Raw genomic sequence first — 27,127 nt, 5'->3', positions numbered from 1 at the left:
AATATATCTTAAGTACTTATTAGGTAACCTATATAGCCTATCTGGATTTTCCTTTACCTATTAGGTCTTTTATCCTTTTTATTAGGTGCCTATGGGTACCTATGGGCTAGGTATTTTAAACCCTGATATCTGTTTCTGCATAGATGCCTATCGAGGCGCTGTTCTTAATTTAGTACTGGTCCTAGCGTTAGATAAGAGCCTAGCTTGTCATCATTTACATCTGGTGTCAAAATGACATTGACTCCATCTGTCCCAATGTATCATGCTTACACCGGCTTCACTCTGGCTCAAAGAGGCCTAGGTCTTATATTGCCGCCGTCAAAAGACAAAGCTCCGTGGAGGAGGTTTCAATTGATATGTATGATAAAGCTGTTCTCGTTGCGTATAACGAGGTTTCGGTACGGGACGGCGGCAAAGCTTGTTTTATGCGCTGGCATGTCCTTTATTTAAAAGAGATGCATTTTGACAGAAATTGCGACTCTGGACCTATGGTCTAAGTTTAATATGAGTTTAAAGAATCCTCAATAAATAAATCATTAATCTTTAGGTGCCATATATATAAATTCTATACACTTGTCATCCAGGAAATGTGATATGTATCATCATAATGCCAGTCAAAAAGTCAATTCAGAAGATACAGAGCGCGTACCTGCACGATGCGAGGAGCCTGAAACAGTGTTGGCAGAGTATTGGCAATGTGCATGATGCAATGATGGCCCCTTTGAAGACGTCTTATGGATAATGAAAAAAATATTTTCCGAGCTTACTACATCCTAGATCATTTTCTTATTTACATGTTCTTCTTACTGCCTTCACTCAGATTCCAGAGTCCCCCCGTTTCATGCAGCATCGTCACCACGACATGTGTTCTCACAGTCTTGTGATCCTTCCTTTAGCTCATTATGCACCGTTTCTTCTTCGGGGCTTAGACGAGGTACTCTTTTCCCCTGATGGATGGTCCCAAGGTTGATAGACTTTCCCTCAAAAAGAAGATGGAGGTAGTGGATACTGTATCCACGAAAAAGGCGAAACGGCTCGTCAACCCACCGCTCAATTTCATCCCAAAGAATGTTAAGGTCTTTTCCTTCCTTGCGACATACTCCATAATTAAGCAGGTACTCCTGCCCGGCTTCTCGTAGATAATGGTACGCAGTCTCCTGGAGATAGAGGCTCTTCGAGACCTTTGAGCCAGACCAATCGGAGATGAGAGGCGTGTAGACGATGGTGATAGGTTTCGATAAGAAGCGCCAAAGGAGCTGTTCTTGCCAAAACCCGGCGTAATCGCTCCCACAAATTTCGATCCAGTTGTACGAAACTCTTTCGTAATAGAGGCCAAGAACCAAATTGAAGAGTTGGCAATTGAACTGGAACTGGTTGCATTCTGTTTTAGTGCTGTAAGAGAATCTTCCATGCGAAGGGCATTCGAATGAAACGCTCGAACCATCCTCGGCATAGATATTCTTGGTGCCATATTTCTCGACCAACCCACATGTTGGGCATCCAGCCCGGATGGCCAACGCAGCTCGGCCTGGTGCTAGATATCGGCCATAGAACTCTCGATTGAGGATCAAGTCCTGTAACACGCCGGGAATGGCTTGATTGCTGAGAAATTCTTCTTCCATCCGAAGGTGATGGGGGACTCTGTATCGTTCGCTGAGTGTTGAAAGTATCTCGACGTAGTGTGGCAGATACCGTTGGAATGTGCCTTTGTCCCGAAGGCTTCTTTGGTATGCCACCCCATCTATCGTGTATTGCTCGCCCTTTGCGCGGTCCCAGAGGTCACAAGTCACCGAAACGTCAAGGCCGATGTCAATCAGGCGACGAGCAACGACGAACGCAAGGCCAAGGCTGCAGAGTGTGCCCACATGTGGCGAGCAATTTGGTTGAATGATGATGTTTACTTCGGTTCTGTGGCTTGGATCTCGGAGCAAAGTTTTGAGGTATGAAGGATAGTCCGATTTGAAAGCATACGAGCCCCCACCAAGAGCATGATGGGAGGACAAATCATAAGCGACCGGAATGTCGTTAGACATTAGGAGATCCCGCAGCGATTATGTTGTGTTGAACTGATTAGGAAAGATATCTGATGCGGAGACCCGTGTTGTTAAGTATCTGTCCTGAAAGGGGGCGTACGGAACTGTTGATGCCTGATGAAGCGCCATCTTTATACCGGTTAGGTACGCTGCTTTCTTTCCTAGATTGCATTCACAAGGGAACATGGTGTCCAAATCTTATCACGGCATGACTGCCAGCATGGGATCGCACAAGTATGCTGATGGCAGTTTTGAGTAGCCTTTGTGTGCTGAGCCGTCCACATGACAGGACTCTATTCTCTATTGTTACCACTGTGTGAGCACAAAGTTAGGCAGCCTCTTTGGTTACCAGGGTAATGAGGGCTGTGCAACCCATTAAATGCACCCGGGAAAAACTTTGTGAACCTGTTTATTTGACTTTCCTGCATCGTGACTGAAAAAAAAGCTTCTAGGCTGTTAGGCGACAGAGAAGCCTCTCTTATCCCCGCAAACCATGATTGCTTTTTAAAAGCCCAGCAGGCCTAAATGTAATAACTTCTCAACAGATTTCATGAATCCAAATTAAGAGTCATCAGACCGAGACCCTGTGTGAGAGGGTAATGGCCATTGGTTGGGGGTTAGCGGATGCTATTTAATTCGCAGATATCCGCCTGTGTTCGCTGCCACTGTCATTGCACTGTCATCCTTCTCATCACACAAACAAACACAAACACGAACACAGCTTCAGACATCACAACACCAAACCACCTACATCTTCACAGTGAATCACCATCATCACATCGCACGCAATGGCACGTGTTCAGAAATCTCGCAAGGCCGCCTCCTCTGCCACCGCCCGCCACGTCAAGCGCGCCAAGAAGCCGGCTGTTGTGCCCAAGGTGGCGCCGCCCAAGCCCGTCCGTACCGATATGATTCTCGCGATGAACGACCCCTACATGCAACAGATCATCGACGGCACCAAGACCCACGAGTTCAGAAAGTACAACATGGCCGGCGTCAAGAGAATCTGGTTTTATCGCACCGCACCACATTCCGCCATCACACACATCTGCCCCGTGGACGAGGCCGTCACCCGAAACCCGGGCGACAAGCCCCTCCCCGAAGACGGCCTGGGGAACAAGGAGTACAATGAGGAGCATGTGGACTACGAAGGCTACGACTACGCATATCGCATCAAAGAGGTGTATGAGATCAACGCAGAGGGGGGAAAGGGGATTGCATGGGCAATGATGAGAGATGAGCATAGCATGAAGATTGCACCTCGTGGAAGAGTTACTGTCCCAGTTTCCATGGTGGCGCAATACCCTCTGGAGAACCAGCGCAAGATTCGTTAGGGAGGTGAACCACGGCTTGTACATTGGGCTTGAGGAGAGTTATTGGTAGTAATGATTTTGATTTTCAATATGCTTAACCCAAAGTGACATTTCATGGCAACAGCTCCAGGGCACTGTTAGAGTTGGCATCTAGTTGCTCCATCCCCTTGCTCTTTTTGCGCCGCGCCATCTCTTTACGAACAGCGCCCGCGACATACAATGAAAACACAATGATGCCAACCACAGAATATGCAGCTATCAACCCTGCAGAGGCTGAAGCTAGTTGCAGTCCGATTCCACCGTTAATTATACCAATAATCATCAACACCCTCCCGTACCAAAGATGCCCATGGCTAACAGGTGTTCTCTTCTGAAACTTGACGTAGTTGCGGTGATGCAACCATCCAAGTACAGGCTGCAGGATCATCAAGATACAGACGGCTAGGCCAAGCTGGACATGAGGTTCATTGAGCCACTATTAAGTGTTAGCACCCAACACATGAGATCGAAGCTTGAGATGTCCTTACCTGTCCGTTTTTATCGGCAGCAATCTTACCAACCCCAAACCCAACCCACATGCCCACAAATACCATGATCTGCCAGCCAGCGTGAACAAGCCATTTCCCAATCAGAGGCATCAGCAACGATCCAATGGGGAATCCAATGAGAAAGACTATCGACATGATGATGCCATGAATGGTACCGCTGTGGTCTTCGCCTCCGCCGCCGCCAGAGACAGCATCGTTGCCAGAAGTAGAGGTGGGCGTCTTGCTCGATGTCTTTGTAAAGGGGTTCTCATCAGAGGCGATACTGGCTTTGGAAAAATCCACTGAAAACCCATCCGTGCCGTCGTGCTCCTCGATGATGGCGCGGACACTCGCAGAGTCCAAAGCTTGACCTTTCTTCCACGCACCGATCCAGTCATTGGACCCGGAGAAGTCCATGCGAGTAAAGCCATTGCATTGTACATTAGCAACCATTGTCTTGTTGGACACTCCAGTTCCCTCAAGCAACTTGACACCTTGGAACGTGTTGTACTCGGGCATGTCGTGGCCGTGACCCTTTCTTGTACTGAGAGTGATGTTCCCAGAGCCATCTTGGTACATGACAAACATTGTGGAACCACTCATGCCAGTACCAGTTCCGAGGGCGACCCATTGGTAGTCGGCGGGAGCTTCGAGGCGGAAGAAAATGTTACCAGAGCCTGAAGAGGCTGTCGATTCTGGGACGCCCCAGCTGTAGCACACGTCGTTGGAGTCACCGGTGCAGTAGGTTGCAAGTGTTGCTGATGCTTTTTGCGTAACTGAACAAGAACAAAGTGGTATGTGAGTAGACGTTCACGGCCCAACGGAAGAATGGCCTGTACTTACGGAGTGACATCGCCGAAATAACGGCTGTACTGATGAGAGACTTCATCACGGGGAGGGGTTTGAGTGAAGCGATAGAAAAAAAACGGACAACAATTTAAACCAGCAATATGGCTGAGAGAAATTAACTGAATGTCGGAGCCCTTTCTATAAGTTTAACAGGCTTGGCCTCGGGACACCTTAATTATCCCTTGTCTCCCAACAACAGCCAAAGCGGCGACCAATCACACCCCGGGTCACTGAGGGCAAGCGTGCGTCATCGAGACAAAGACGTGGGCTATAAAAAGGGACAGGGCAGGGCAAGTCTCAGCCTCAAAGCCACATCCGTCCAATGGCGGGCCTCGCAATTCTAATGACGAGGTCTAGAACGCCGGTGGGCAGCCATGGTGAGGGAACACGGGGTTCAGGCGGCGCTACCATCAGACTGGTCTCGAACTTGAGTCGTTTCGTGTGGAGGATCGACTTCAGATCCCGTCTTGGCATTTTTGACAGCATCCATAATTTAATACCGTGATCAAGATGGCCAAGGATATCGCTTTGATCAACATTCAAGTCTCCCTGGCCTTCCCACTTGTAACTTCGACAATACTAAGCTTACAAGTGTGCCTTCGGGAATTACCGTAGCGCTTTATGCTGCGCCCGGAGGCACTCTCAGCTGATACGAAGCCACCAAGTCGTTTCTTTGTGGCGCTCGACTCGTCATGCGACTTCCCCTGCCGAGTGCCGAGTCCTCAAAGCCAGTGGCCACTAGCAAGCTTCGGATCTCATTCTACCCGTGGTCGAGCCCACCATCATATCATCTCTACTGTCAAAGGATTACGTGGCCGGGGTTATTATAGAACTGACATGCGCATCATAGCCATTGAGCACCGCTTCGACGGAACCAACATGTTTTCTCTGATTAACAGACCAATATTTTACAGGGATTTCCATGACTGCATTGCCTCCCATAGTGCAAGGGTTTAGTCAACACTTAACGCGGAATCTTTTTCTTCTTCATCCCCAAGAGTCAGTTCCTCATCACCAGAACTTGACCTTTCTACTGCTTCGCTCCATAGCCTACAGGCTGGACCGTCATATACCGGGTCAAACCACAAGTGCTGCTCGAAGCAAGGTTTGACAACGTTCCAGGGCGTTTTCTGGGCAAGTTTCTCAACACGGGTGCCATAGCACCCCTCCAACTCTGTGAATCTGGTAGCAATTGCACCGAGGACTGTCGCCCAGGTCAAGAGCTCTGAGATTTGGTCATCCTCGGTGGGATCTTGCTTATCCAACCTTTCTAGTAAGCGCAAGATCCTCTTTGCGTGGCGTAGCTTAATTCCCGTGTGGGGTGGTGTCGGAAGAAGGACCATGTCGACATGAAGGAGTGCACAAAGCCTGCAGATCTGGCGATGTGTACATGACACATCGATTTCTGACTCTTCATCTTTGCCTTCCGTAGGCATCGGTGTGTAGGGAGACAGAGATAGAGTTGTGTGAGCTGCCCAGTCGCAGTTGTTGAGCAGCACATCCAGCGAATCAGGCGCCCCCTCTCCACCACGGCAGTAATGATCGAGGCCGACAGTGACTTCCAACATGACCTGAAATATTTTGACTAGGCTTTGGTCCAGATAGATGGGTATCACTCCGTCGGGACTTGGCCGTAGACGTTGACCATACGTTGTGAGCATTTTACTGGCTTGTGCATCAGGCTTCCATGAATTGCCACCGAGTAGTGGTTCTAGCTGGCGCGGACAAGAGAACCTGGGCACACACCCTTTCCGAGCACTGTAGACGATATCAAACCTGTGATTAGGAGTTAGTGGAATGGCCCGATAGGCTAATCGACAGAGTTGTTCGGGGCCTTACAGAGGTAGCACGTATCCAAAAGCATGCGGGTCAACGCATGAGATTCCTCCGTTCTGCTCGACGAGGTAATAGAGCGCTTTAATATGCTCCTCTCCAAACGTCATTCTCCCATAGATGTTCATGTCGCGGTAGGTAGCCATCGGCGACAAGGGGTGCGGCTCAGGTCTATCCGTCAGGTCAAAGTTTCCATGGATTGCGAGAATAAAGATGGCGAGAAGGAGACCCTGGTCGACTCCAGAAGAGCCTGGCTTGTACTGCTCTATCTTGGTTCTCAGAGCTCTGATGGCTTGAATCTTTCGCTGCAGCCCTCTTGTGATGATGCGGTTCTGCCCATCAGCGCCAGGCGACGAGATGGAGTAGTGGGTAGAGGATCCAAGTATCTGAGCGTAGAAAACCAAGGGAGATTCCATGGTTCTTGTTATCCACGAGTGAGCAAAGTCACGTTTGTGGGTTTCTGACTCCCCAAACGCCGGTAGAGTCCTGTTGAATGCTGAATGATCTGTTAGACCTATGCGCAACCCGTGCAACTAGTATGAAGCGTAGCTCACCATAATGAAGTAAAAATTGCTCTTCTCGTGCCGGCTCTGGGACAGCGAGAGAGTCGAACGGATCCAAGCTCGCGGCCTTTTTTGGACTGAGCGGGATTTTGCACCGATGGCTGGCTCTCAAGCGCCGAATATCCCTGTCATCCCCAGGGTCGTCGGTCTCGCCAGTGAGGCGATAATGATTTCGGCGAGGTTTTGTTCCCGGGGAACAACTTATGAATTGCAGCACTTTTGGCTTCTTGGCCTCCTTGAGGGCAGCCTGGCGTGCAACGTGAGCACGTGCCTCTGCATTGAGCTGACCTTTGTCCGATGAGCCGGCAGCAGATTGGTGTTGGAGGAAGAACAGCGGACGAACACACGTCGAAGGCATCGCCATTTGCTAGCAAGATCATGGGAGTGGTCAAGGTGTGAAAGATTTGCCAGGCTGGAGGAAATGGACGTGTTCCCTTTTAGCTTCATTTAGCACACACAGCTAAAGTGCAGATGATCTCCATGTGAATGCCCCCCCTGTTACAGCCTTGTTCTTTTAGTGAGCCACTGAGAGTGTGGCTGTGACACAAGCGGGAGAGAAGCCAAGACGACCTCACGTGAAGATTTCCCGTAATTGAATCAGTTTGCTTCCAGTAGACACCTCTAAGCCACTCCATTTCGAGCCGCATTTCGTGTCTGATGAAGCCAAGAAAAGTGGTTGTGATCCTCGGCGACGATCATTACTGGAGATAGAAGGTGGAGTCTTTCTACTCTGGGTTAGTAGCTTATTACCTCCACTCAAAGACTTCCTCCTATTGGCTCAACGTGAGAAGCTGGAGTGTCAGATCTGGCATGGGTGCTGGTCCCCTTGGGAAGGTGGTTGAAACGTAACCCTTCTCTTACCCAATGCTCAACACTGTTTTCCCCCCTCAATTTCACTTGAAGAAGAATCTAGCAGGGAGGGTCCTCACAGCGAGTTAGCTAGCTGATAACAGTGAGACCCTGAATGGGTAGATCAAGTTGGAGCAGTGTTCTCCTCCCCTGCGTATAGGGTAGCTCACACTCACGATGACAAAATGGTCAATCGTGGACACGAAGCCTGACACCTTGCTGGTTGCGAGTGAGACGAAAATTATGATGTCCAAGCTTCTCAAAATATATTTGATTATCTAAATGTTATTCATGTGCCGTTGAAGTAGCTGCTCAGGGATATTCGATGCGAGTTGGAAAAGAATCTGTCAGCAACAGAGGAGCTTCTCACTGAGCTCTGACTTACTTAAACGTCATGATAAACGCACTGCCAGGGAGTGACAGTAGTTCCCGCAGCTTAGACACCGATAATAAAGCACGTTTGATATATAAAGAGTCCTAAATCACAAGGAAATTATCCAAGAATGGAGCCAGCCTGTCACGCACGAGGCTTTCAAAGTTCAGACTCGTGATATGCAGGCTAAAATAGACCGATCTATAAAATGTTAGACCGGTGGTCTTGGGAAACAGGTAAAAATATCAATCGACCTTGGTGGCTTACTAAAAGGGCTTATTGATTGATGCAAGCTTTGTGTGGCTGCAGAAGCCAGGGGTAATTTACGAAGAGGGCGTTCAGGAACAAACTTTGCCGTTTGGCCCGCTGCCGACATCCGACACATTGTTGATGGTACTTGTTAGATCTTATGTAAGAGTTCCCGCAGTTAGAAACGGTGCATAGTGCTGTGATCGGCCGATCAACTGGCTCGTGGGAAATCGGTAGTGTGGGGATGCTAGGGCTCCTCATATCCATGCCTGCCTACCTTCTTTGATGCTTGTCCGCCAAGGGGCATTCAGGAACTCCAGGCTCCCTCTTCTCTTCTCGTTGCACTCATTTCGTGTTTTCTTTTATCCAAACGATGGCGGATTTCTGTTCTTCTATTCCGCTCACCATTCCGCGTTTCGTGGCCAATGAGGGCTTCAAACACCAAAACGTGGGATACAAGACCAGTCACACCCGCAGCCTCACGTCCCCCTGCTTCGACCCTGGAATTTACCCATCTCACCAACTCGGTTACGGCCCCATCATTAAGCGCCGTAAATCCGAAGAATTAAGCTTGATCAGTCCTCGCTTGTTGGCCTGATGTGCCTTCCGATCAGGTGGTGGTGGCTTTGCCCCCAAGAAACGGGGCGTACAGTCTCCCACGTGTCGTACTTAACCCTGGCTTGCTGTCTCTTGTCTTGCAGAAACTGTTCCATTCAGATGTGGCTTGCTGGCACCCAGTTATGTTGATTGGTGTGCGAACCACACAATGTTCAAGGCTGCCCTTCCTAAGCCCCCAAGTTTGCGTCGGTAAAAACGCCTTGCTTGGCATGCTTTTAAAGCGTCGTGGCGCTCTACTGTGGAAGCATCTCAAATGTTGTTCCTGTGACTCTCCCCCCTTCTTTGCGTCTCATGTTTCTCTTTTAGCATTATGGCAACCACCGTGGCCTTGCTGTTCTGGGCAGCTTCTGAAGTTGCTGCAGTTGATCTGAAATTATGCAACAAGACCATTACGAGCGGCCTTTTGAATCAATCCATCAACTCGGATGATGGCATTTTCTTCTTTCACGAAGGCAGACCCATGTCTGAGCCGGGACATCTCAAGCTTACCATCGACGGATGCCACAAAATGTGTCCAGAAGCAGACTTTGGCTTGTACGAAGACATGTGGCCTCGAATCCTTACTTGGTTGCTCCCCGCCTTGTTGCTCGTGGGTAACCTCCACGTCGCTCGGGTTGGAACTGTCAACCGCTTATTTGCCATGCTGCATTTCATGGGCGATCCTATCGACTCTCTCTGGTCACTTCTCACCAAAGCCGAGATATGGAACCGGTTCTATGCCATAGCTCTCCGAGCAACTCCTCGTGGACCTGACTCGGAGGCTTCGGCTCGCGCTTTGGCGGCTATCCTATCGGCATTTGAAGAACTCACCAACGATATGCCGTCGGTCAACCGAGAACTCGAAAACCTCGTGAATGAGAACGGAGCACGTCTTGCAAAGCAGGACATAGACCATATTCTGTTGGAGGCCGCAGAGGAGTTGGTCGACAGCCGTTCTAATGAGGTGCTGCGAACATGCGTTGTGATCATCAACTATCTTTGTTCTGTTCTAAGCGCTCTTATCCCCGAGATTGGCGGAGAACAAACAAGTCAGCCTGGTGGTAGAATCGGTACAGCCATGTTTCTGTCTTGGCTCGTCACAATCGTCATGCTAAGCAACACGCTTTCCGGCTTCGTGTCTCGTCGAACATGCCTGCGCATCATGGAGCGATATTGCCGAACACTCAAGGGCAAGAAGCGAGACCAGCACATCTTTCCGAATAGCCCGATGCTAGTATCCAAGATCGCTTGGCTCACCAATAGACGCAGAAGTAGCGTCGTCGACTTTATCGATGCACAGCCATGGACGGGTAGTCTATATAACTTTCGACCCAAGAAGGTCCTTATTACTGGTGGCCAGGATGATCGATCACCATTCTACCTATTCATACTATCTCTCGCACCGGTCCTGATAGCGGCGACCTGCGCCTTGGTCCTGCTCTGGTTCACTCCTACTGTGGGGCTAGATTGTCGAAGCCTCTGGGTCATATCGTGCGCCTTTGCATTGATATTGAGCCCTGGCTTGACGTGGCTGATTCAACTACTTTTCAAGGGCCAGGTGGCTTGGTATCTGACCGTTGCTAAGGACACGAGCTTGGGAATACCCATTCTCATTGTGATTCTTTGCTCCTCTATTGGGGTGTTTAACACATGCACATGCTGGTAAGCTTCAAAACAAGCGTCTTCGTTACTTTGCTAACACCGTCTAGGAGCGGCGTGTTCTCTAGAGGGGCCGAGCGTGCATACATCACCCTCGATCCCTTGGCTGACCGAAAATACAACGCCAAACATATTTACCCAGCTATGGTAGCTACATGCCTAGGCCTACAACTAGTGGTCTATGGTCTCATGTTTAGAATAATGCGACCGGGCGCCAAGGTTTTCCGTCCCGACGAAGATACCAAGATGGACATTTACCGGCGTGTCCATGGCCTCCACTCACCAGCATCAGAGCTAAACAACACACCTAGCCGGGATACGGGCTCTGGATACTCGCCTTGGGGGCGCCCTAGGGGATCCGCTGCAAGCAGTGAGTTTGGTGAGCTCTTGCTGCCGCCGCCTGCCATGAGCCCCAAATCCAGCCCGCAACGTTTGCCATCGATTAGCGATAGCCAGATATCGTTGCAGCCTGTGTCACCAGTGGATTATTTCCGTCTCGATGATAATCAGGGAAGGTCGGAAAGTGTTAGTTCGTTTGGGGGCTCGCCACGGACAAGGTCAGAGCAACCACTTCTTGGTTCCTCTGGTCCGAGATACTAGGGAGACACCAGCCACTATGAAGCTGCCATTAGGGCTTGAGCGAGAGATTAGATATAAAGTACTGTTCTTGCCCACTCCAAAAATAACCTTAATAGTTAGGGCAGACATCGCGTGCGATCTACGGACTCATCGTGTGACAAGGCTGACCAAAAATTGGGGTTTATTATTACGAAAAACGCGGCACGGAACTCCCGCCGGAACTATTGACTCAAGTGTGCCAATAGTCCGTCAGAAATGAGATTAACCTTTCTGTGCCGCCTCTGGCAGAGTCCAGACCAAGTCCTTCTTTAGCTTAGCTTGCATGGCGCGTGGGCCCAAAAAGCACGACCTGTTAGGAGAGCCCTTGTAAGTGGTGATTATGTTTGCGTAGTTTTTTCTTTGTTGTAGAACCAACAGCATGGTCCATGCAGTAGTTGTCGAGAAAGCTGAGATGTGCCGAGCCAACTGGTGGCCGAAAAGCAGGTGAAAAGGAGAGGGTGTAACCCTGCTGTTTTTTTCGTTGGATTGTTACCCTTCAACCTCCCTCCTAATTCTTCCCTCCTCCGTACGCAATCACTCGTTTACTGCGCCGGAGACCTTCTTTCATCATCGCAATGCCTTCTTTCAAGAGTATCGTCGCGGGACTTGTCGCCCTTCTCGCGGCAGATGCTGTCATTGCTGGCCCATGCAGGCCCAGCGTGACGACTACGAGCGTCTCTGCCTCGTCCTCTGCTTCAACTGATACCGAGACGTACACCGTGTCGACCGGGACTGGAAACCTCGACAACCGAGACCATCCCTCTTTCCACCACTACCTCGTCCGAGAACTCTCTGAGCGAGACTGCTTCAACCGGAACCACGTTGACGACCGAGATTGCTTCCACGACATCGACGATCCCATCGACTACGGAAACCGCCACGTCCACCGACCTATCCTCGACAGAGTCTTCGACGGCGACCACCACATCCGCCCAAGAGACGTCGACAACATCTGCCATTGCATCCACAACTACATCAGAAGCCCCGGCTACTCTCCCCACCATTGCCAACGCAAACTTCGACGACAATACAAATGGCGCTCCCTGGGTTCGCAGCGGACCGGCTTCGGTATCCAACGGTGCCGTATTCTGGAAATACTCCGCGCCCAACGTCATGTAAGTGTACACAAGCAGCAATAAGAACCAGAAACCCCCCACTTCATGAATATGCCCTTGGATACTGACACATGACAAACAGGGTTATGCGACCCGAAACCTCGATCGCCCAAGAAATCACCGGTCTTCGCCCCAACCTGGCCTACCGCATCCGATTCATCTACGTCGAGTTCGATACGCCTTCGGCTCAGGGAGGTTGCAAGGTGACCGCAAGCTTTGGCGGCGAGAACATTGGTGAGGTTCCTACAGTGCCGCCTCGAACTCCCAACTACGAGTTCGAGGAGTTTGTCTCGACGGTTTACCAACCTTCTACGACATCTGCGGAGCTGAAGATTGGGTTTACCTGCACTGCCCCGGGTCAGTCGAACCGATACTACGTTGAAAACGTGTCGATCGAGTTCGCTGAATAGCAGCGTTGGACTTTCTAGTGCCATATTACTCTTCTTCTCTGCAGCCTTATAGCATTAGGTCCCCATATTAGTATTATAACTATTTGTACTTATCACTCCATTGGGTCATGATTTTATGATGTGTTGACAATCTGTTCTTTATTCTAGTTGTAGCCCGGCCCTTGGTGGGAACTGAGTCAGACGATCGTACTTATCACTCACTCCAACCTGTCCTGATAAGGTTACCACATGAACCTATGTTTATTTCTTATAATACTGTTTCATTAATGCCCCCTGGAAATAGGTCCCTGGAGTCAATGGGGTCTCCTTTGCCCTTGTCAGCAAGTTCCTAAACAGGCGGTTCTCGAGCTTAAGGCTCCCGTATTGGACCGCCACGACCCTGTCGCCCGAATACCGTGCCGAGTGGGTTTGCTCCTGCTCGACTCTGCTCCGATCTGAGCGGATAAACCAGCTACGTCGATACCCATGCCAACTGATATCCCGTCACAAGCTGTGGCCTTCTCCTGTTCATCCGCCATCTGCAGGTGGGTCGCCATCAGCAGCCCGACAACAACGAAAACTTCCTTCCAGTTCTTCAGCATGTCTAACAGCTCGCCCTCATTACCTTGGCAGATTGTCTTGACTTCATGGTCGTGGTTTCGGAGTTGATGTCGTAGGAGACGAGGCGAGTGGATGTGCATTCTGGACCCTCGGGACGCTCGATTAGCCGCGAGGGATATCTCAAGCATATGCCACCTTGGCGTTGGATATCTTCGACGAGACCTAGGCCACATTCCAGTCGTACTGCACCGTTTTGTGCTGCGCTTCGGAGGTCAGCGGTTCAACGAGAATCAGCTAATGCTAGCTGTTAGAGTTTCGCCCAAACACCCGCTTCTGCGGTTTAATATTGCGAATGGGCTGCCTTTCGGAATTCGGAATAGCCTCCGTTCGTGCAACCATCCCATCGTGGATCCATGCGCGCGCTTATCAGTCATCGGCCGGTAACTTTGTAGGCCCGGCTGAAAGATACTGAGTTTAGGCCGTTGGATCATAGTCCGGCACCAAATTTCGGAACTCAGTCCGTTCTGGTATGCATGTCCGAGCATAGTCAACACATCCCAGGCTTTGACAGCCGTAGAAACGCTCGTTAGTAAAAGAGCCTTGCTACTTTTAAGAAAGTTTATTCTCAATAACGGGATACCGCGCGGCAGCTTAGAAAGCCACCCCGGTCAGGCCTCTTCGTTTATCTACCATTGCCAACTTAAGATCACAGAGTCGGCACTCGGCACCTGCCCGGCAGGACATTCCCCCGACTCCTGTGCGGCGATGTCTGTTCCTTGGTGGAATGGTGATCAGGTCCATGCCGAGTGAAAGAAGTCGGCACATCATGCCGACCTTGTCAATTATTCCTGTTCCATGTATATAAGTCAAGGACGAGCTGCTGAAGACTTTTTTTGTGACAACCCTCAGCTGTCATTACAAATTCATCATGCATCTACGAGCCCTCTGTTCCATCTCGCTGCTTGCTGCTAGCGCAGCAGCGTACGATAATCTCCTGCGCTTCAATATCTCCCCTGAGGTCGAAACAAGGTCTATCGACCAGATCTACAAGGCTGCATTGAAGGAAGGCGGTGTTGTTACTGCCTGGATGGGCGGAGATGAAAAGAACCAACAAGATGCTGTCAAGGCCGCTTTCGAAAAGGCGTTCCCCGGAATGAAGCTCAACCTCACCGTCGACCTTTCCAAGTACCACGACGGGAATATCGATGAGCAACTCGCCAATGGCAAGGTATACGTTGATACCTTGGGTCTGCAGACGCTCCAGGATTTTCCCAGGTGGAAGGAGGAGGGCGCGTTACTGAACTATGCCCCTCTTGGCTTTGACAAGATTTTCCCTGATTTCCGAGATACCGATGCTGCTTACTACGGGTTCCTTGGTTTGGGCTGGCAGCTCATCTGGAATACCGACAAGTTGAAAGGAAAGGCGCCTCAGGAGTATCCGGACTTCTTGCGCCCAGAATTCAAGGAGAAGTTGGTCTTGACGTATCCCAACGACGATGATGCTATTCTGTTTGCCTTTGAGCTGATGTGAGTACACGAGCCCCCCTACCTACAGTTCCACTAACCCATTCAATAGCCTGAAGCAATACGGCACCTCCTGGTTCAACAAACTTCTACAGCAGAAGCCACGATGGGTTCGCGGTTCGGCCACAGGCCCAGACCTTGTGGCTGATCCCAACACAACCTACGTCGCAACTTTCACCTCTGGTCTTGGTCTCTCAAAGCCCCAGGGGCCACTCAATGCCACTTTTCCCAAGCAAGGCCAGTTCGTCTCTTGGCCGCAAACAGCCGCTATCCTCAAGGACGCACCCCACCCCGAAGGCGCCAAGCTTTTTCACAACTTTTTGCTTAGCAAGGACTTCCAGAAGCAAAGCGGTTTCTGGAGTGTCAGATCTGATGTCCCTGCGCCAGTCGGATATCCCAAGTTCATCGAGATGCCTGGAACCAACCCTTCGGCCTTCTCAAAGTTCATGGAGGATCGAGCGAGGGTTGAGCGACTTAGGTTCTGGTTCGAAAAGAGGCTGGGAACACCTCAGGGACTCAGTCCCCTGGACGATGATCTGTGAGCTGAAAACAGCAACTTCTGTTCGGAGCCTTATCTTAGGATGAAGAGCATGTGACATTGGAGGCCATGCTATCGTTTGTTGTGGATAGAGCCGGGTTAAAAGCCTCTAGAGGTCAAGCCTAACATTATCTTCTCTTTGTAGTTCTATTCTCTTCTCTGTGGCCAGCTAGAAACTATTATAAGCTTCATATTCACCTTGTTCAAGAATAAGCGTATTGTCAGAGTTTGTGTGAATATGGCTCACTTCTTGAGAAAGCGTCAACATCTGAGCCTTTAGGAAAACATTCTCATCATTTGCATGCACCTCACTATTCAAGAGAACGACGAACAAGATTGGTTCAGAAAAGGTTGAGTACAAATAAATCTTATTGGAGTGACTTCTAAAACTACAGGCACATCTCCCTCTACTCTCCAAATCATGGAGCAGGCAGCGATGCCGCGCCGACAGGAGGACAAACTTCCATGTTGAAACACTCCATCTTGGTGCCAATAACACATCTCTTTCCATCAAACGCCGTACCCTCACCACAAGTTGGCGGCTTAGATGAAACACAGTTGCCGTTCTCCATGTGCAGGCCATCAGGACATGTAGGTGGTGTATCAGCAACACACTTGGCTCCCTTCCGGTAAGTACCCTCAGGGCACTCCGGAGGCTTGATTAGGACACAAACGTCTCCGCGAAGTTCGGTACCCTCGGGACACTTGGGAGGCCTTGCTGTGCAGGACTTTGTCGCGCGGTCGTATGTGGTGCGTTCGGGACATTTGGGGTCCTTGTTGGAGGCGCACTTATGACCGTCCCAGGCAGTGTCGCCATCGTACTTGGGCGGGCCTCTAGACACACTGCCATGGCCATCAAAGAAGAGATCGTCAGGACATCTAGGGTCCTTGATCGAGATACACTCCTTGCCGTTGAACGACTGGCCATCGGGACAAGCGGGTCTATCCCTGCCAACACAGTGCGTACCATCAAACCATAGATCATCAGGGCACCTGGGCTTGCCTGTCGCGATACACTTGGTGCCGTCGTAGATGAAGTTGGCAGAGTGGCAATGAGGACGATCTCGAGCAAGACATCTGCCGTTACTGAAATAGCTACCGACCGGGCATTCGGGAGGTGTCGGAGAGGCGCAGTGTCCGTCCTGCAGGTTGGTGCCGTCCTTACAGATGGGAATATCGGGGTGTCTGCAGTGTCTGCCGACGAGTGTAGATCCTTCAGGACACCTGGGAGGTTCAGTTGCGATGCAATCATTTCCAGTGAGACTGTAGCCCTCTGGGCACTAGGCGTCGCCTGTGGAGATGCACTCTCGACCGTTGATGACTGAGTCTGAGGGGCACTTGGGGCGTTCATCAAAGACGCAGTCAATACCGTTGAAGGAAGATCCGGGAGGACACTGGGGTCCGCTGGGAAGAATGCATTTGCCATCAGTGTAGCTGCCATTATCAGGACAGACTGGGACAGCTTTCTTATGGCATTTGTTGCCGATCATTCGCTGTGCTCGGGGCACTGTGGGGGCTCCGGAGGCTTGATCTAACACTTTCCATCCTCATACTTGTCTCAGCAAGTTTTTTCCCATTTAAGCGCTCTATGCCCAGGCGTGGAAACGTGGGCATGGTCCAGCCCATCTAGGCTTGTCTTCGTGGCTGGCTGGAAATGTGAGACATTGGCGACCTGCAGCAGGTTAGCACGAGGCAACCCGCCGGCCCCTCGCATTACGTTTGGGATCACAGGTTGATCGATGTGCCTAGAACGGAACCATTTAACTATTCATGCTCACAGAGGAGAGACGACATTGCCCGTGCGTCCTCTATCTACTCTCTAGTTACTCCACCATTCGACAACCCAGATAGACACCAGCTCCTTCGCCCACCTACTATTCCAGAGATACAACCACTTTCTGAGCCGAGACACCCGTCGTGCCCAAGAAATCCACCGCTCCTTGAAGACTCTCCAAGCCCTTTCCAAACTCCAAGGGGCTTGGTGCAGGGACAAATGCACCAGCCTCAATCGCCTTGGGCAAGTAGTCATCCCAGACAGCCGAAGCAACATGGGAATGAATGATGGATAGGGAAAACACATGCTTGATGGTCACACCCTGAGGAGGCTCCGGCCATCCAGGCACCGTGCAGGAAATGAACTTGACTCCGTCTGCCTTTTCGGCAAACTCCAGAGTATAAGGCCAGGACGCAAAGCCAATGGTGTCGAAAACACCTGCTGACTTTTTGCCTTCAGCCGCCTTGAGGAGGTCAGCCACGACTGTTGGGCTCTTGTAGTCAAAAGCATGGCTTGCGCCTAGTCTTTTGACAAGATCAAAGTTCTTGGGCGAAGCTGTTGTGAGAACTTCATAGCCTGATGCGACGGCAAGCTGAATGGCAGCGCAGCCTACTGCGGAAGCGCCGCCCCAGACCAAGAGAACTTCCCCAGTGGGCTTCTGAGCAGGGAATGTGGGAAGTCGTAGGTTAATGAAATCGGTGTTGAACAAGCCAGCAGCTGTCGTTCCGACTGCGAGCGGAAAGGCAGAGGCTTCCTGGAAAGAGTACTTCTCGGGGATCTTGACAGACAAATCAGTCCGGAGTATGGTATAGGCCTGGAAGGTCTTTTCCTCGTTCTTGTTGGTCAAGAACCCAGCAGCAAGGCCAGCGACACGATCTCCAATCTTGAACTTGGTCACGCCAGATCCAACGGCAACGACTTCTCCCGCGACATCTTCGCCCAAGATAGTGGGGTATGTGATCTGGCCTCTGTGAACGTCGCTTGTCTGGACCTTGTAGTCGATTGGGTTGATGGCAATGGCACGGTTGCGAATCAGGATTTGGTTCTCCTCAGGAACAACAATGGAGGCGGGCTTGACCTCGAAAGGGTGAGCGTTATGTGAGGTAACCCAGGCGGCTGTGTTTTCGAGAGACATTTTGACAGTGATATTGGTAAAAGTAGAGAGTAGAAGAGTATCAAAATTGATTGCAGGTTGGATGGTTTGAGTGAGGATATCTAGGGAAAAGAGAGGGATGTCCTGAGGGTTTTATACCTTGAGGATACCACTTGATCTCAATTCGGTCCTCGGAGATTGCAAGGATTTCTTGACTTCTCCCGATGCTCGAGGCGTTGCATTTGTGGCTTCGGCGATGAGCTTCTGGGTGATTCCCCACAGGAGCGCAAGACTTACCCAATGTGGAAGGGCGATAGCTTCATCACTTTTCGGAACGAGGCCATGGCTTACAAATGTCGTCGAGTGCTGAAAATAGCTGATCCAATCGCCAAGTGTAAAAGTCCGAGAATAATTAACCGAGAAGCACTCGCCTTCAGCTCTTAATTCCGTCTATATCACGATATCACAGCATAATGTCAGCATTCCCTTGATGTTCAGACGGCATCTTAGATGAAAAAATGTTGGTTCATTGCTATATGCTCGATGTTCCCCCCTTCTTAAAACCGTCACACATGCACCCTAACCCAAGAAACCCGCCCATATTATCACGCACCCGCTCTCCAGGTAGCTCTTGTCGATGTCATGTGCCTATCGCAATGTCAGTTCTGGGCACGGATTTATATCCAGGGAGGGGTTATAACTTCAGCCAAGAGTGTTGCCTGACCTAATCCCATCTCTATGCCAATCCACTCTAAACATCGTTTCATGTAGCTCCGCATCTTCTCGGGAACGAAGGGTAATCTGGAAGCCACGTAGAGTGGATGCATAAGAAGCAAACCCCCAAGTGACTTCCCTCTGTCCGTGATTTCCTCTTCAGTATCATATTGGCTAACAAAGGCATGCATGTTATCAGTCAGATGATACGGAATCGATGCCATAATATCCTCGACAAGCGCATTTGCGCGAGGTATCCAGTACAAAGATGCTTGCCTATCACCATGGTAGTCGGATAGTTTGACCATCATGTCGATGATGCGTAGTTGAGAGGTGCGCACGATATTCCAGACTCCAGCCACGTAAAGATCGAAATATGTATCAACACGTCCGGGCCAACACCCAGCCGCAATGTCAGAGTTCACTGTTGGTTGTTTGAGATGGGTCACTGTTATTGGTCGGAACCCTGGGCACCGAGAACTTGACCAGCGGGAGAAACGATGGTACAGCGATGAGATCTCTTCATCCATCCCTGGAGAGAAGTTGGTCGTTTCAAGTGCATTCGAGAATCTTGTCTGCAAAGAGTCGAGATCAAGCATCAAGTTGTCAAGGCATTCTTCCCCCTCACTCAGAGCTGGAACCGAGAAGATGCCACGAGGCTTATTAGGCAGTCGAGTATCTAAGCACAAAATTTACTCGGAAACATACCCTAAGACGCGGTTGGGTTCCTTGGCAATACCCACTCGGTGCGTTAGTGTCTGGCCTTTTCCCATCACGTATAATGCGTAGCAAATCCAACGGCGAAGTTCCGGTCTTCAGGAGTGCGGAGAGGCCCTTTGCATGGGCATGATGTGAGCGACGATCGGCATTGTTGGCTGCGAATATCTATTCGGAGACATGTTAGCCCAAAAGACGCATTTGAGGCGATAAGAGAGAATACTTCGTAAAGTCCCAGTAGCAAGGCAATATATCTGGTCTCAAGAGATGCCACTAGAGTAGGTACTTCTATCGCGCGAGCCAAAGAGCCCAATAGTTCTTGATGAAGCGCTTCTGCTCTCTCATGCATGTGCGGCCTGTTCAACGGCTTCGCGTGACTGAAGAATGATACCGCTTGGCAAGCTTTGGCCAAATTGGATTCAGGCCCAAGTCTATAAGCCATAGCTTCAAGCCCAGATAAGAACCCTCTAGAAAGCTTCCCGTTCGTTTCTGGGATACAGAAGTCATAGAAAAAGGCTCTCATGGCGAACTCGTAGGACTTTTTCACCGGTGTTTCCGTTGGACCGACATCAGACAGAAACAGGTTCGTGCCCGGGATAGGCGCTCGTTTAGGCAACATACACCTTCGTGCGGTTGACGGTGGGCTAGATGGGCATGTATTGACAGCCTCATATCGTCGAAATGCGGTGAGTCCTTCTTGGTCATAGCCCCCACAGTTGCGGTTCGCCCTAGTGCACCTCAAGCATGACTAGATAGAGCTATTAGTTTCTCAAGACGGGACAGAATTGAAACAAAACCACTGTTGAGGGGTCAACGTACTGGGCGAGTTTGGTCACACTTCAAAACGTGTTAGCCTTGGCGCGGAGTTCGGGAAGCGGGCACCAGAATACAGACCTTTTTCCGGCGCTGCTTGCATGACACACACCCCTTGGAAGGTCCATAGAATACCATTGTGTGCGAGAGGTGACGTATAGTGATGTCTTCAGCTAGGTACTTCCGTACAGTAACGAGAAAGACAAGTTCTGCGTGGAGCATCAGTCGAGTCCCTGAGAACCGAGTATATGTAAGCAGCAAGTCAATGACTTCAGATCATTTCCGCTTCTGGTTAGCGTTGCGCTCCGGCTGGAGTTCCGCGGACTTATGCCAAGTCCGAAGTCATCTCCGACTCCCAATAGCCCGACCTACCCTATTCCTCACCGTGTTATTACTTGGGCTTTTCAAGATCTAATTAAGGTGACAATATGACAGCCACTACGCTCTTTCGCGGTTTCATAGGTCCAACCCTCCCAAGGGAAAGAATCTCAGAAATCGTCTTTCTACTATTTATTTGCGTCATGTTCTTCTGACATTGCTTTTCAAGACACGCTGCTTAAATCATGATCACCTTAAAACTTAGTGGAACTTCAAACGGATGAAAGCTCTTTGAGCTTGGGAAATTCACATTGTGGAACAAATGGGATGTTCTTTCGGTGAAGCATTTACTTATCCTTTGTTCATGCTGATTGCCAGAGTTGCGTTATCCTTTGTTGGCTTTTCTACTTACCTATAGGACACAAGGAACGCCCCTCCATTGTTTGATCAGCTGCATTTTGCCACGTCTTCTTGTTCACCCATGCAATTCAAGATGTCAGTCATTGTTCGCGAAATGTTCCGAGATGAGAAATGGGCGTTTCTAGAGCACAGTAAAGGGTACTCATGAAAGTGCCCAACCCCCACAAGAAAAGGCAATGGCTGGGGCCTGGCTCCAGACTACCTATATAATCGCGCTACCTCAAGCCTGATAGAACCTACCTACTCCTCGTCAAACCCACCCTAGAATCACCCTCAGAAACAAAACCATGTCGACCAACCAGGAGAACACCGTTTCGGAGAAGAAGGATGGTGTCGTACCCGCCTCTGGTAGCGAGACAGCTCCTTCTAACGACCGTTTCTTGGGTGTGTGCGAGAGCATTGGATTTCTCCCGCTTCTTGAGCCTTCATATGCTCAAGAGCCTAAGCCCGCAGAGAAGGAGGAGAGTCGGGAGGAAGATGACTTCTTTGGTCTCAAGGACTGCTCCTCAGCTTTCTCTCAGCCACAGGAAGAGAGTCGCACGGATACTTATAAGGAAGTGAGGTATTATGAAGATGAGATCTTTGACGCAAATGGTGGTCTCAAGAACTGCCCTGATGCGTTCCCAGTGGATGAGCTGGAGGCAGAAAACCAGGCCCAACAGAAGGTATTGAAGAGGTGCAAGGAGAAGCAAGAGTAAGGCAAGACTTTTGGTCCGCACCGCTGTGTTCTGATGTGTTGATTACGTATATCTTGACTCTGGATACACAAAAGAAGTAGCAATGACATCTACTGAAGTTTGCTCAAGTATCGTTACTTCGTTATATCTTGGCTAATTTAACCCTAATAATCGTAAACTGGTGACGTTTCTCATCCCCGTCTTTTAACAGTGATCCAACCGTACCCTTCTCGTGAGATTGAGCTAGTAAAATACCAAGCAACGAACCTCGATGCTCTGTCGACCCTTCGCATCAGCTGGTGTTGCAGGGTCAACAAAAGCAGTATGAGGAGTAAGTCCCGCCAAGCCTTCTTTGCCTCCAGGCAATCCTTGACTCCTCGAGTCGAAGCACTTGATCAGCATGACCTCTTCCGGAGTCATATCCTTGGCGTAGTAAAATTTGTGCTTGTCGCTTGGTGCGATAGCGTAGGTTTCCCCTCTCACTTCATATCCTTCGGTTGAGGTGAATGTTGACTCATCTGGGCGCACCTCCTTTCCGCGGTCGTCATTGTCATCGCCATCCTTGCGCTGGGGATAGAGCAGATCAACACTGATCAGGTCTTCCGGTTGTGTGGTCCGCCAATCGACAACAGCTAGAGGGAAATCGGTCGCAGCGTGTCCAATTGGCCTCCAGACGTTGATGATCTGATACCGGCCCTTGACCAGTTCCTCCGCCTCGGCAGGATCCTCGATATGACGCCTGACTCGGACCTCAGCCGCACCGGGGGTTTGGTCGACATGCAGCTGCTGCACAGGCTGACGAGCGCTGTCCTTTTCTCGCTTCCGGATGGTGTGGTCAAAAATCACAACCTTTTTAATCCCGGGGATCCTCTTCCGCAGCAGCTCCTCGACTTCGGCATAGTATCCCTCCCGAACGGCCTCATCATCGGTGAATGCGGTTTCCTTGGCGGGAGATGTGAAGACGTCGAAGCCAGAAACGTCAACTCCAAATGGTGTTGAGCGGGCGGCTTCGCGGATGTTGATGACAGAGCGCTTTTTCTCCGTACGTTTGAAGGATGTTTGGTCGACATCAACCTTGCTCCAAGGCTTGACGTGAGATCCGTCTGCGCCAACACTTGACGCTGGGTCGATGTATTTGAAGACTCCAGTGGTCATTGTGGGAGTGGTGTAGGATGATGCTTGTTGTACTCGTTGAAGTCTGGTGATGGGAACTAACAGATCAAGGCTTGATCGAGGCGAAATCGAATATTTAAATCCCCTCATTCGATTCTCGGTCAGTTGTGTAAGGTCTCCGATTCTTGACAGATCAGGTTTCTCTTCATTTGTCATCTTCCGCGACACATCGGCTTTGGCCAATTCATTTGTCAGCTTCCCGCTCTGATTCGGCGAGGCCTGCGGGGTTGTCTCCGCTGTTATGGTTCCATCACGGAGTGGGATAGGGCGCCGGGAATGCCCTCATTTCTGTTAGGGCATGATCAGCCTCGGAGGGATGAAATTGTAGTCTCTGCAACTATTTTTGCGGCTCAAGTAAAAATGTTGTTTGGCAGGGACACTTGATTAGGGGTTGTGCTTATTTGCACCTCTATCCTCGCTCAGCTGCATTGAGCAGAGTGCCTTGCGTGGTTCATCTGCCAAGACTGCCAAGAACTATCTGATGAGTCAGGAATACGAGGTTAATAATGTCTCTTCCTTGGTAATGGATGTTCAAGATTTTCATGTTCATGATCTGTCGCGGGCATTCCTCTTTTGGGGGTTCCGCTTGCGCCTGGTGGCGATCTTGGCAACTCTAGCGATCTTGAGAACGCTGCATTTCTTCTCATCACGGAAAGGAGAGCCCTCTAAATGCTTCCTTCCAGTTTTAGTTTTAGGAGGTATTGACTACCTTGGCGATCGAAGTTATAATCGATGGAAGTATTCTGGGACATATCGATAATGGAACACAAATACTATGGCATCGTCAGCACATCGGGAATGGGATGACAAAGTCGGGGTAGATGTTATGCGGCCACTCAATGTCAAGGGCTAACAAATATTGAAAGTGAACATGAAATAACAATGTATTAGTGCTGGAAATGTGCGTTCACCACATGCGCTAAGTGGCCAAGCCAGAATATTAACTGCTCTTTCTCCCTTTGTTCCATAGCCCGGAGTGTGTTCACCCCCACAAGACCTGAATAAAACATGTTGAACAAGAAGAGAACACAATGAGAACAGGGAGAGAACCGGGCAATGCTGTTCCTATCCATATAAAGTCAGAATACTGGTCGTTCTATGTACCATGTCCTGGGTAGTATCTTCTCATTGCCGACCGACTCCTTTTTCCTCAGTTCGACTGATCAACCAGTCACAATGGACAACTCTGCTATGGAAGCAGCCGTCGCCTTCTTAGGGCAGTTTTCCCGCGAAGAACAGCTCAAAATAATTTATGCGGGAACCGAGGGTCAACTGCCTGATCGCAGGAACGCTCTCCGTCGGGCTCTGCTGGAAGCACTGGACGAGCTTATCCCAGAAAACACAATCGCCTTTCTCGGATCGCCTACCTATCAATCAATCATCGAAATGATTGAGAATCCAGCTTTGCCCATGCCCGAACTTGCAAAGACTGCTCTGGAACATAGTATCCGGTGGTCAAACAAAAAGGTTGATATGGAGGCTACAATTTCTTTCCTCACATCTTTTTCACGTCATCGTCTGATTGACACCATCTACGACATGAATTCGAGTGATGACATGCGTCTGCACAAGGCATTTCGCCGCGCGAGAGTAACTCATCTAAGGCATCATCCACCTGCCGACAAGGACTATGACGAGCCTGATCCCCTCTTTCAGGTAGGCCTCCAAAACGGCTATGTCGCCACAGTGAGAAACGCCGTTCAGAATGAGCTGAGAGTGACCGGACACAATTTTGGAACTATTCATACCCGATTTCCACTTGTGAACCGTCAGATTGAGGGGCAGTATCAGACGCCTCTCGTCAAAATTGCGGAGCGATTTTATCGCGGCGGGGTCAATGCTGATGCTTCACTGCAAGCTTTCGAGTTTCTACTTGATAGAGGGGCCAAGGTTGACATCCCCTCGGCCTCGGACTTGCCTGAGTCTTCGGTGTACTACGCTTCGTCATCGATGCTGCCAGTGGTTGACCACTTGACAGAGATGATGAAGTGGATCAATAACAGGAAAGTCGTGGCGACTCTTTGCAAGATGGTCGAACTTGCGTGCCAAAAGGGGGCTATTCTTGACCTGTGTCAAGATCGTTTCATGATCAAGGGCAGCAAGTATGGGCTCAAGATGCTGACTCACATTAGGACGAAGCGACCAGATAATCTCATTGAGATTGCTCTCCAACCCCAGTGCCCCCCGAACCTGCTCCGACTGTTCCTGGAGCAGCAAGGCGACGAGCTTTTCCCATTGTGTCAGACGGACGGTAAAGTCAAAGTCGCACGCCGCTTCAACCCTAACATGCCGAGAGGTCACCACAGGGCTGTGACGAACCTGGAATGGGTCATTACTTCTACCTACCATGAACTTATGGATAGATCAAACGTTCATGGCTACAAATATAGCGCCGAGCCTGGCGATTTGTTCATCCGAAAGGCGCAGATGTTGATGCACGCTGCCGTAGACGGGCCCACATTGGAAGGGCTTCACAAACTCATTCTTGGCATCGAGAGCATCAAGAAGGAGCTCAAGGTGAAGCATGAGAGCTACGAGGCCTTCAAAGCCCATAGCTGGTATGTCCTCTGCGATGCCATGTCGTACTTTGCCAACCAACCTTCCCAAGAAGAGCAGATAGCAAAGCAGGGCGAACCTCGACACAAATTCATCGTCGCTGACCGATGGGACCCTCGCAAGGAATGGATCCGCATGACTCAAATCGTTCCCGACATTGCTGAGGAGGATGAATGGGAGGGGTTTCTAGAATTTTGGGAGCAACTGGTCATCAGTCGAGGAGAGGGGCAGAGATGGTATGAATTGCATGAGTCCAAGTGGTTCGTGTCCATTGAGGAAGCGGAAGAGGCTTTTAAGATTGCTAATCCCGAAGGGGCATTCCAGCTACACATGTTTTAGGAGCCTTGCTTTGTGGAGTGGGGGAGAGTTAGAGATTAAGGAGAGTTAATACATCGTCGGGACTTTGGGACTCGGAGAAATCTGTTTATGTGAACCGTATGGAATATTGTGTTGTGCCCCGTACAACAACGATAGGGCATGCCATTCAGGAAGAACAACTACGTGGCCTAGAACCTAAAGATGGTACAGAGCCTCATTCTTGAGTCGAGGCATTGGTGGAAGAAATTGGTGGGTGGGAGACGTAATCTTCACACAAGAGTCGATCCGAGCCACTGAGACCTGCGTCTGCATGTTACGGCCTTGGTCAGGTTGGTCAGCACTCCCAAGTGACTTGTGGCCACCAGGCTCCGAACTCCTGAGCCTGGAAATAAAACAGGCTTTGAGTAAGACATGTAGTGATTTACGCCTTGGCGGGGTTGATTCAGGTGCCAAGTATGTGAGGCAGCATCCGGCTGATAACTCGAGGACCACCTTCAGCCTCAACCATAGCCATGTACTACCACGCTACCCACCAACGAGGCCTTGCAGGTCTTCGGGGTGGGAGATATTTGAAAAGCAATGATAGACACGAGTGGAAGTGACCGGAACGTTTTATCAATGGCTCAGGTTGACATGTGTTGGTGGAAGATCATATGCAAGCAACCCCTCATGAAGATTTACAAATGCAGTGAAACATCAAATGACAAACAGGGCTGTGTAAGAGTCAGGCCACTTGTCCTGGGTCTACGGTCGCGGATCCAATACAGTTTAGACAGGGTTAGATGAGCACTGGCTAGAACGAGTCCCATTTTGAACGACTATATCCTACGGATAGTGGATCTTCTTTCCCATCTTACTCGCGCAATGATAACTTGAAAAAATGTTGTCTTCCAGCCAGGCGAGAGAGGTACATGCCAGGCTTCTTGGCCCCCTCTGTGGTGGCTCGGCTGAGGGCTTGTTGTCT

General features: G+C 50.1%; 13 protein-coding genes across 13 annotated transcripts; 6 read left to right on the top strand and 7 right to left on the bottom strand.

The window, feature by feature from the left end:
- Positions 1-839: 839 nt before the first annotated feature.
- On the bottom strand, positions 840-2,033 carry NECHADRAFT_87294 (uncharacterized protein; the record flags this gene model as incomplete). The annotated part of the gene is made up of 1 exon (XM_003041768.1): positions 840-2,033. The coding sequence occupies one exon, from the start codon at positions 2,031-2,033 to the stop codon at positions 840-842; it is 1,194 nt and encodes a 397-aa protein (XP_003041814.1).
- Positions 2,034-2,821: 788 nt separating this feature from the next.
- On the top strand, positions 2,822-3,367 carry NECHADRAFT_87293 (uncharacterized protein; the record flags this gene model as incomplete). Its single annotated transcript, XM_003041827.1, has 1 exon — positions 2,822-3,367. One exon carries the CDS (start codon positions 2,822-2,824, stop codon positions 3,365-3,367), a length of 546 nt encoding a protein of 181 aa, XP_003041873.1.
- A 49-nt stretch (positions 3,368-3,416) lies between these two features.
- Positions 3,417-4,780, bottom strand: NECHADRAFT_64607 (uncharacterized protein). The gene is made up of 3 exons (XM_003041767.1): positions 4,717-4,780; positions 3,874-4,649; positions 3,417-3,821 (listed from the first exon to the last, which is right to left on the bottom strand). Exons 1-3 carry the CDS (start codon positions 4,760-4,762, stop codon positions 3,459-3,461), a joined length of 1,185 nt encoding a protein of 394 aa, XP_003041813.1. The 5' UTR covers positions 4,763-4,780; the 3' UTR covers positions 3,417-3,458.
- An 895-nt stretch (positions 4,781-5,675) lies between these two features.
- NECHADRAFT_102095 (uncharacterized protein) lies at positions 5,676-8,363 on the bottom strand (the record flags this gene model as incomplete). The annotated part of the gene is made up of 8 exons (XM_003041766.1): positions 5,676-6,498; positions 6,562-7,060; positions 7,110-7,485; positions 7,577-7,772; positions 7,821-7,843; positions 7,980-8,027; positions 8,144-8,222; positions 8,353-8,363. 8 exons carry the CDS (start codon positions 8,361-8,363, stop codon positions 5,676-5,678), a joined length of 2,055 nt encoding a protein of 684 aa, XP_003041812.1.
- Positions 8,364-9,517: 1,154 nt separating this feature from the next.
- On the top strand, positions 9,518-11,445 carry NECHADRAFT_87290 (uncharacterized protein; the record flags this gene model as incomplete). The annotated part of the gene is made up of 2 exons (XM_003041826.1): positions 9,518-10,848; positions 10,896-11,445. The coding sequence occupies 2 exons, from the start codon at positions 9,518-9,520 to the stop codon at positions 11,443-11,445; spliced, it is 1,881 nt and encodes a 626-aa protein (XP_003041872.1).
- A 593-nt stretch (positions 11,446-12,038) lies between these two features.
- Positions 12,039-12,988, top strand: NECHADRAFT_87289 (uncharacterized protein; the record flags this gene model as incomplete). The annotated part of the gene is made up of 3 exons (XM_003041825.1): positions 12,039-12,368; positions 12,403-12,578; positions 12,661-12,988. 3 exons carry the CDS (start codon positions 12,039-12,041, stop codon positions 12,986-12,988), a joined length of 834 nt encoding a protein of 277 aa, XP_003041871.1.
- A 1,468-nt stretch (positions 12,989-14,456) lies between these two features.
- On the top strand, positions 14,457-15,594 carry NECHADRAFT_53189 (uncharacterized protein; the record flags this gene model as incomplete). Its single annotated transcript, XM_003041824.1, has 2 exons — positions 14,457-15,055; positions 15,105-15,594. The coding sequence occupies 2 exons, from the start codon at positions 14,457-14,459 to the stop codon at positions 15,592-15,594; spliced, it is 1,089 nt and encodes a 362-aa protein (XP_003041870.1).
- Positions 15,595-16,009: 415 nt separating this feature from the next.
- On the bottom strand, positions 16,010-17,080 carry NECHADRAFT_53102 (uncharacterized protein; the record flags this gene model as incomplete). The annotated part of the gene is given in 3 exon segments (XM_003041765.1): positions 16,010-16,422; positions 16,468-16,853; positions 16,872-17,080. 3 exon segments carry the CDS (start codon positions 17,078-17,080, stop codon positions 16,010-16,012), a joined length of 1,008 nt encoding a protein of 335 aa, XP_003041811.1.
- Positions 17,081-17,464: 384 nt separating this feature from the next.
- On the bottom strand, positions 17,465-18,499 carry NECHADRAFT_53054 (uncharacterized protein; the record flags this gene model as incomplete). Its single annotated transcript, XM_003041764.1, has 1 exon — positions 17,465-18,499. The coding sequence occupies one exon, from the start codon at positions 18,497-18,499 to the stop codon at positions 17,465-17,467; it is 1,035 nt and encodes a 344-aa protein (XP_003041810.1).
- A 543-nt stretch (positions 18,500-19,042) lies between these two features.
- NECHADRAFT_5106 (uncharacterized protein) lies at positions 19,043-20,450 on the bottom strand (the record flags this gene model as incomplete). The annotated part of the gene is made up of 4 exons (XM_003041763.1): positions 19,043-19,105; positions 19,159-19,850; positions 19,915-20,056; positions 20,112-20,450. Coding segments are annotated over 4 exons (1,236 nt in total), but the record flags the coding sequence as incomplete, so codon positions are not given.
- Positions 20,451-21,726: 1,276 nt separating this feature from the next.
- NECHADRAFT_87284 (uncharacterized protein) lies at positions 21,727-22,137 on the top strand (the record flags this gene model as incomplete). The annotated part of the gene is made up of 1 exon (XM_003041823.1): positions 21,727-22,137. One exon carries the CDS (start codon positions 21,727-21,729, stop codon positions 22,135-22,137), a length of 411 nt encoding a protein of 136 aa, XP_003041869.1.
- A 222-nt stretch (positions 22,138-22,359) lies between these two features.
- Positions 22,360-23,271, bottom strand: NECHADRAFT_53114 (uncharacterized protein; the record flags this gene model as incomplete). The annotated part of the gene is made up of 1 exon (XM_003041762.1): positions 22,360-23,271. One exon carries the CDS (start codon positions 23,269-23,271, stop codon positions 22,360-22,362), a length of 912 nt encoding a protein of 303 aa, XP_003041808.1.
- Positions 23,272-24,465: 1,194 nt separating this feature from the next.
- Positions 24,466-26,184, top strand: NECHADRAFT_87282 (uncharacterized protein; the record flags this gene model as incomplete). The annotated part of the gene is made up of 1 exon (XM_003041822.1): positions 24,466-26,184. The coding sequence occupies one exon, from the start codon at positions 24,466-24,468 to the stop codon at positions 26,182-26,184; it is 1,719 nt and encodes a 572-aa protein (XP_003041868.1).
- Between the last annotated feature and the right edge of the window lie 943 nt (positions 26,185-27,127).

This window comes from Fusarium vanettenii (assembly GCF_000151355.1).
Source record: "Fusarium vanettenii 77-13-4 chromosome 12 genomic scaffold NECHAsca_41_chr12_2_0, whole genome shotgun sequence".
In the NCBI taxonomy this organism is placed as follows: Eukaryota; Fungi; Ascomycota; class Sordariomycetes; order Hypocreales; family Nectriaceae; genus Fusarium; species Fusarium vanettenii.
The sequence above is the reverse complement of the archived record's forward strand: the minus strand, read 5'-3'. Positions and strand labels throughout refer to the sequence as shown.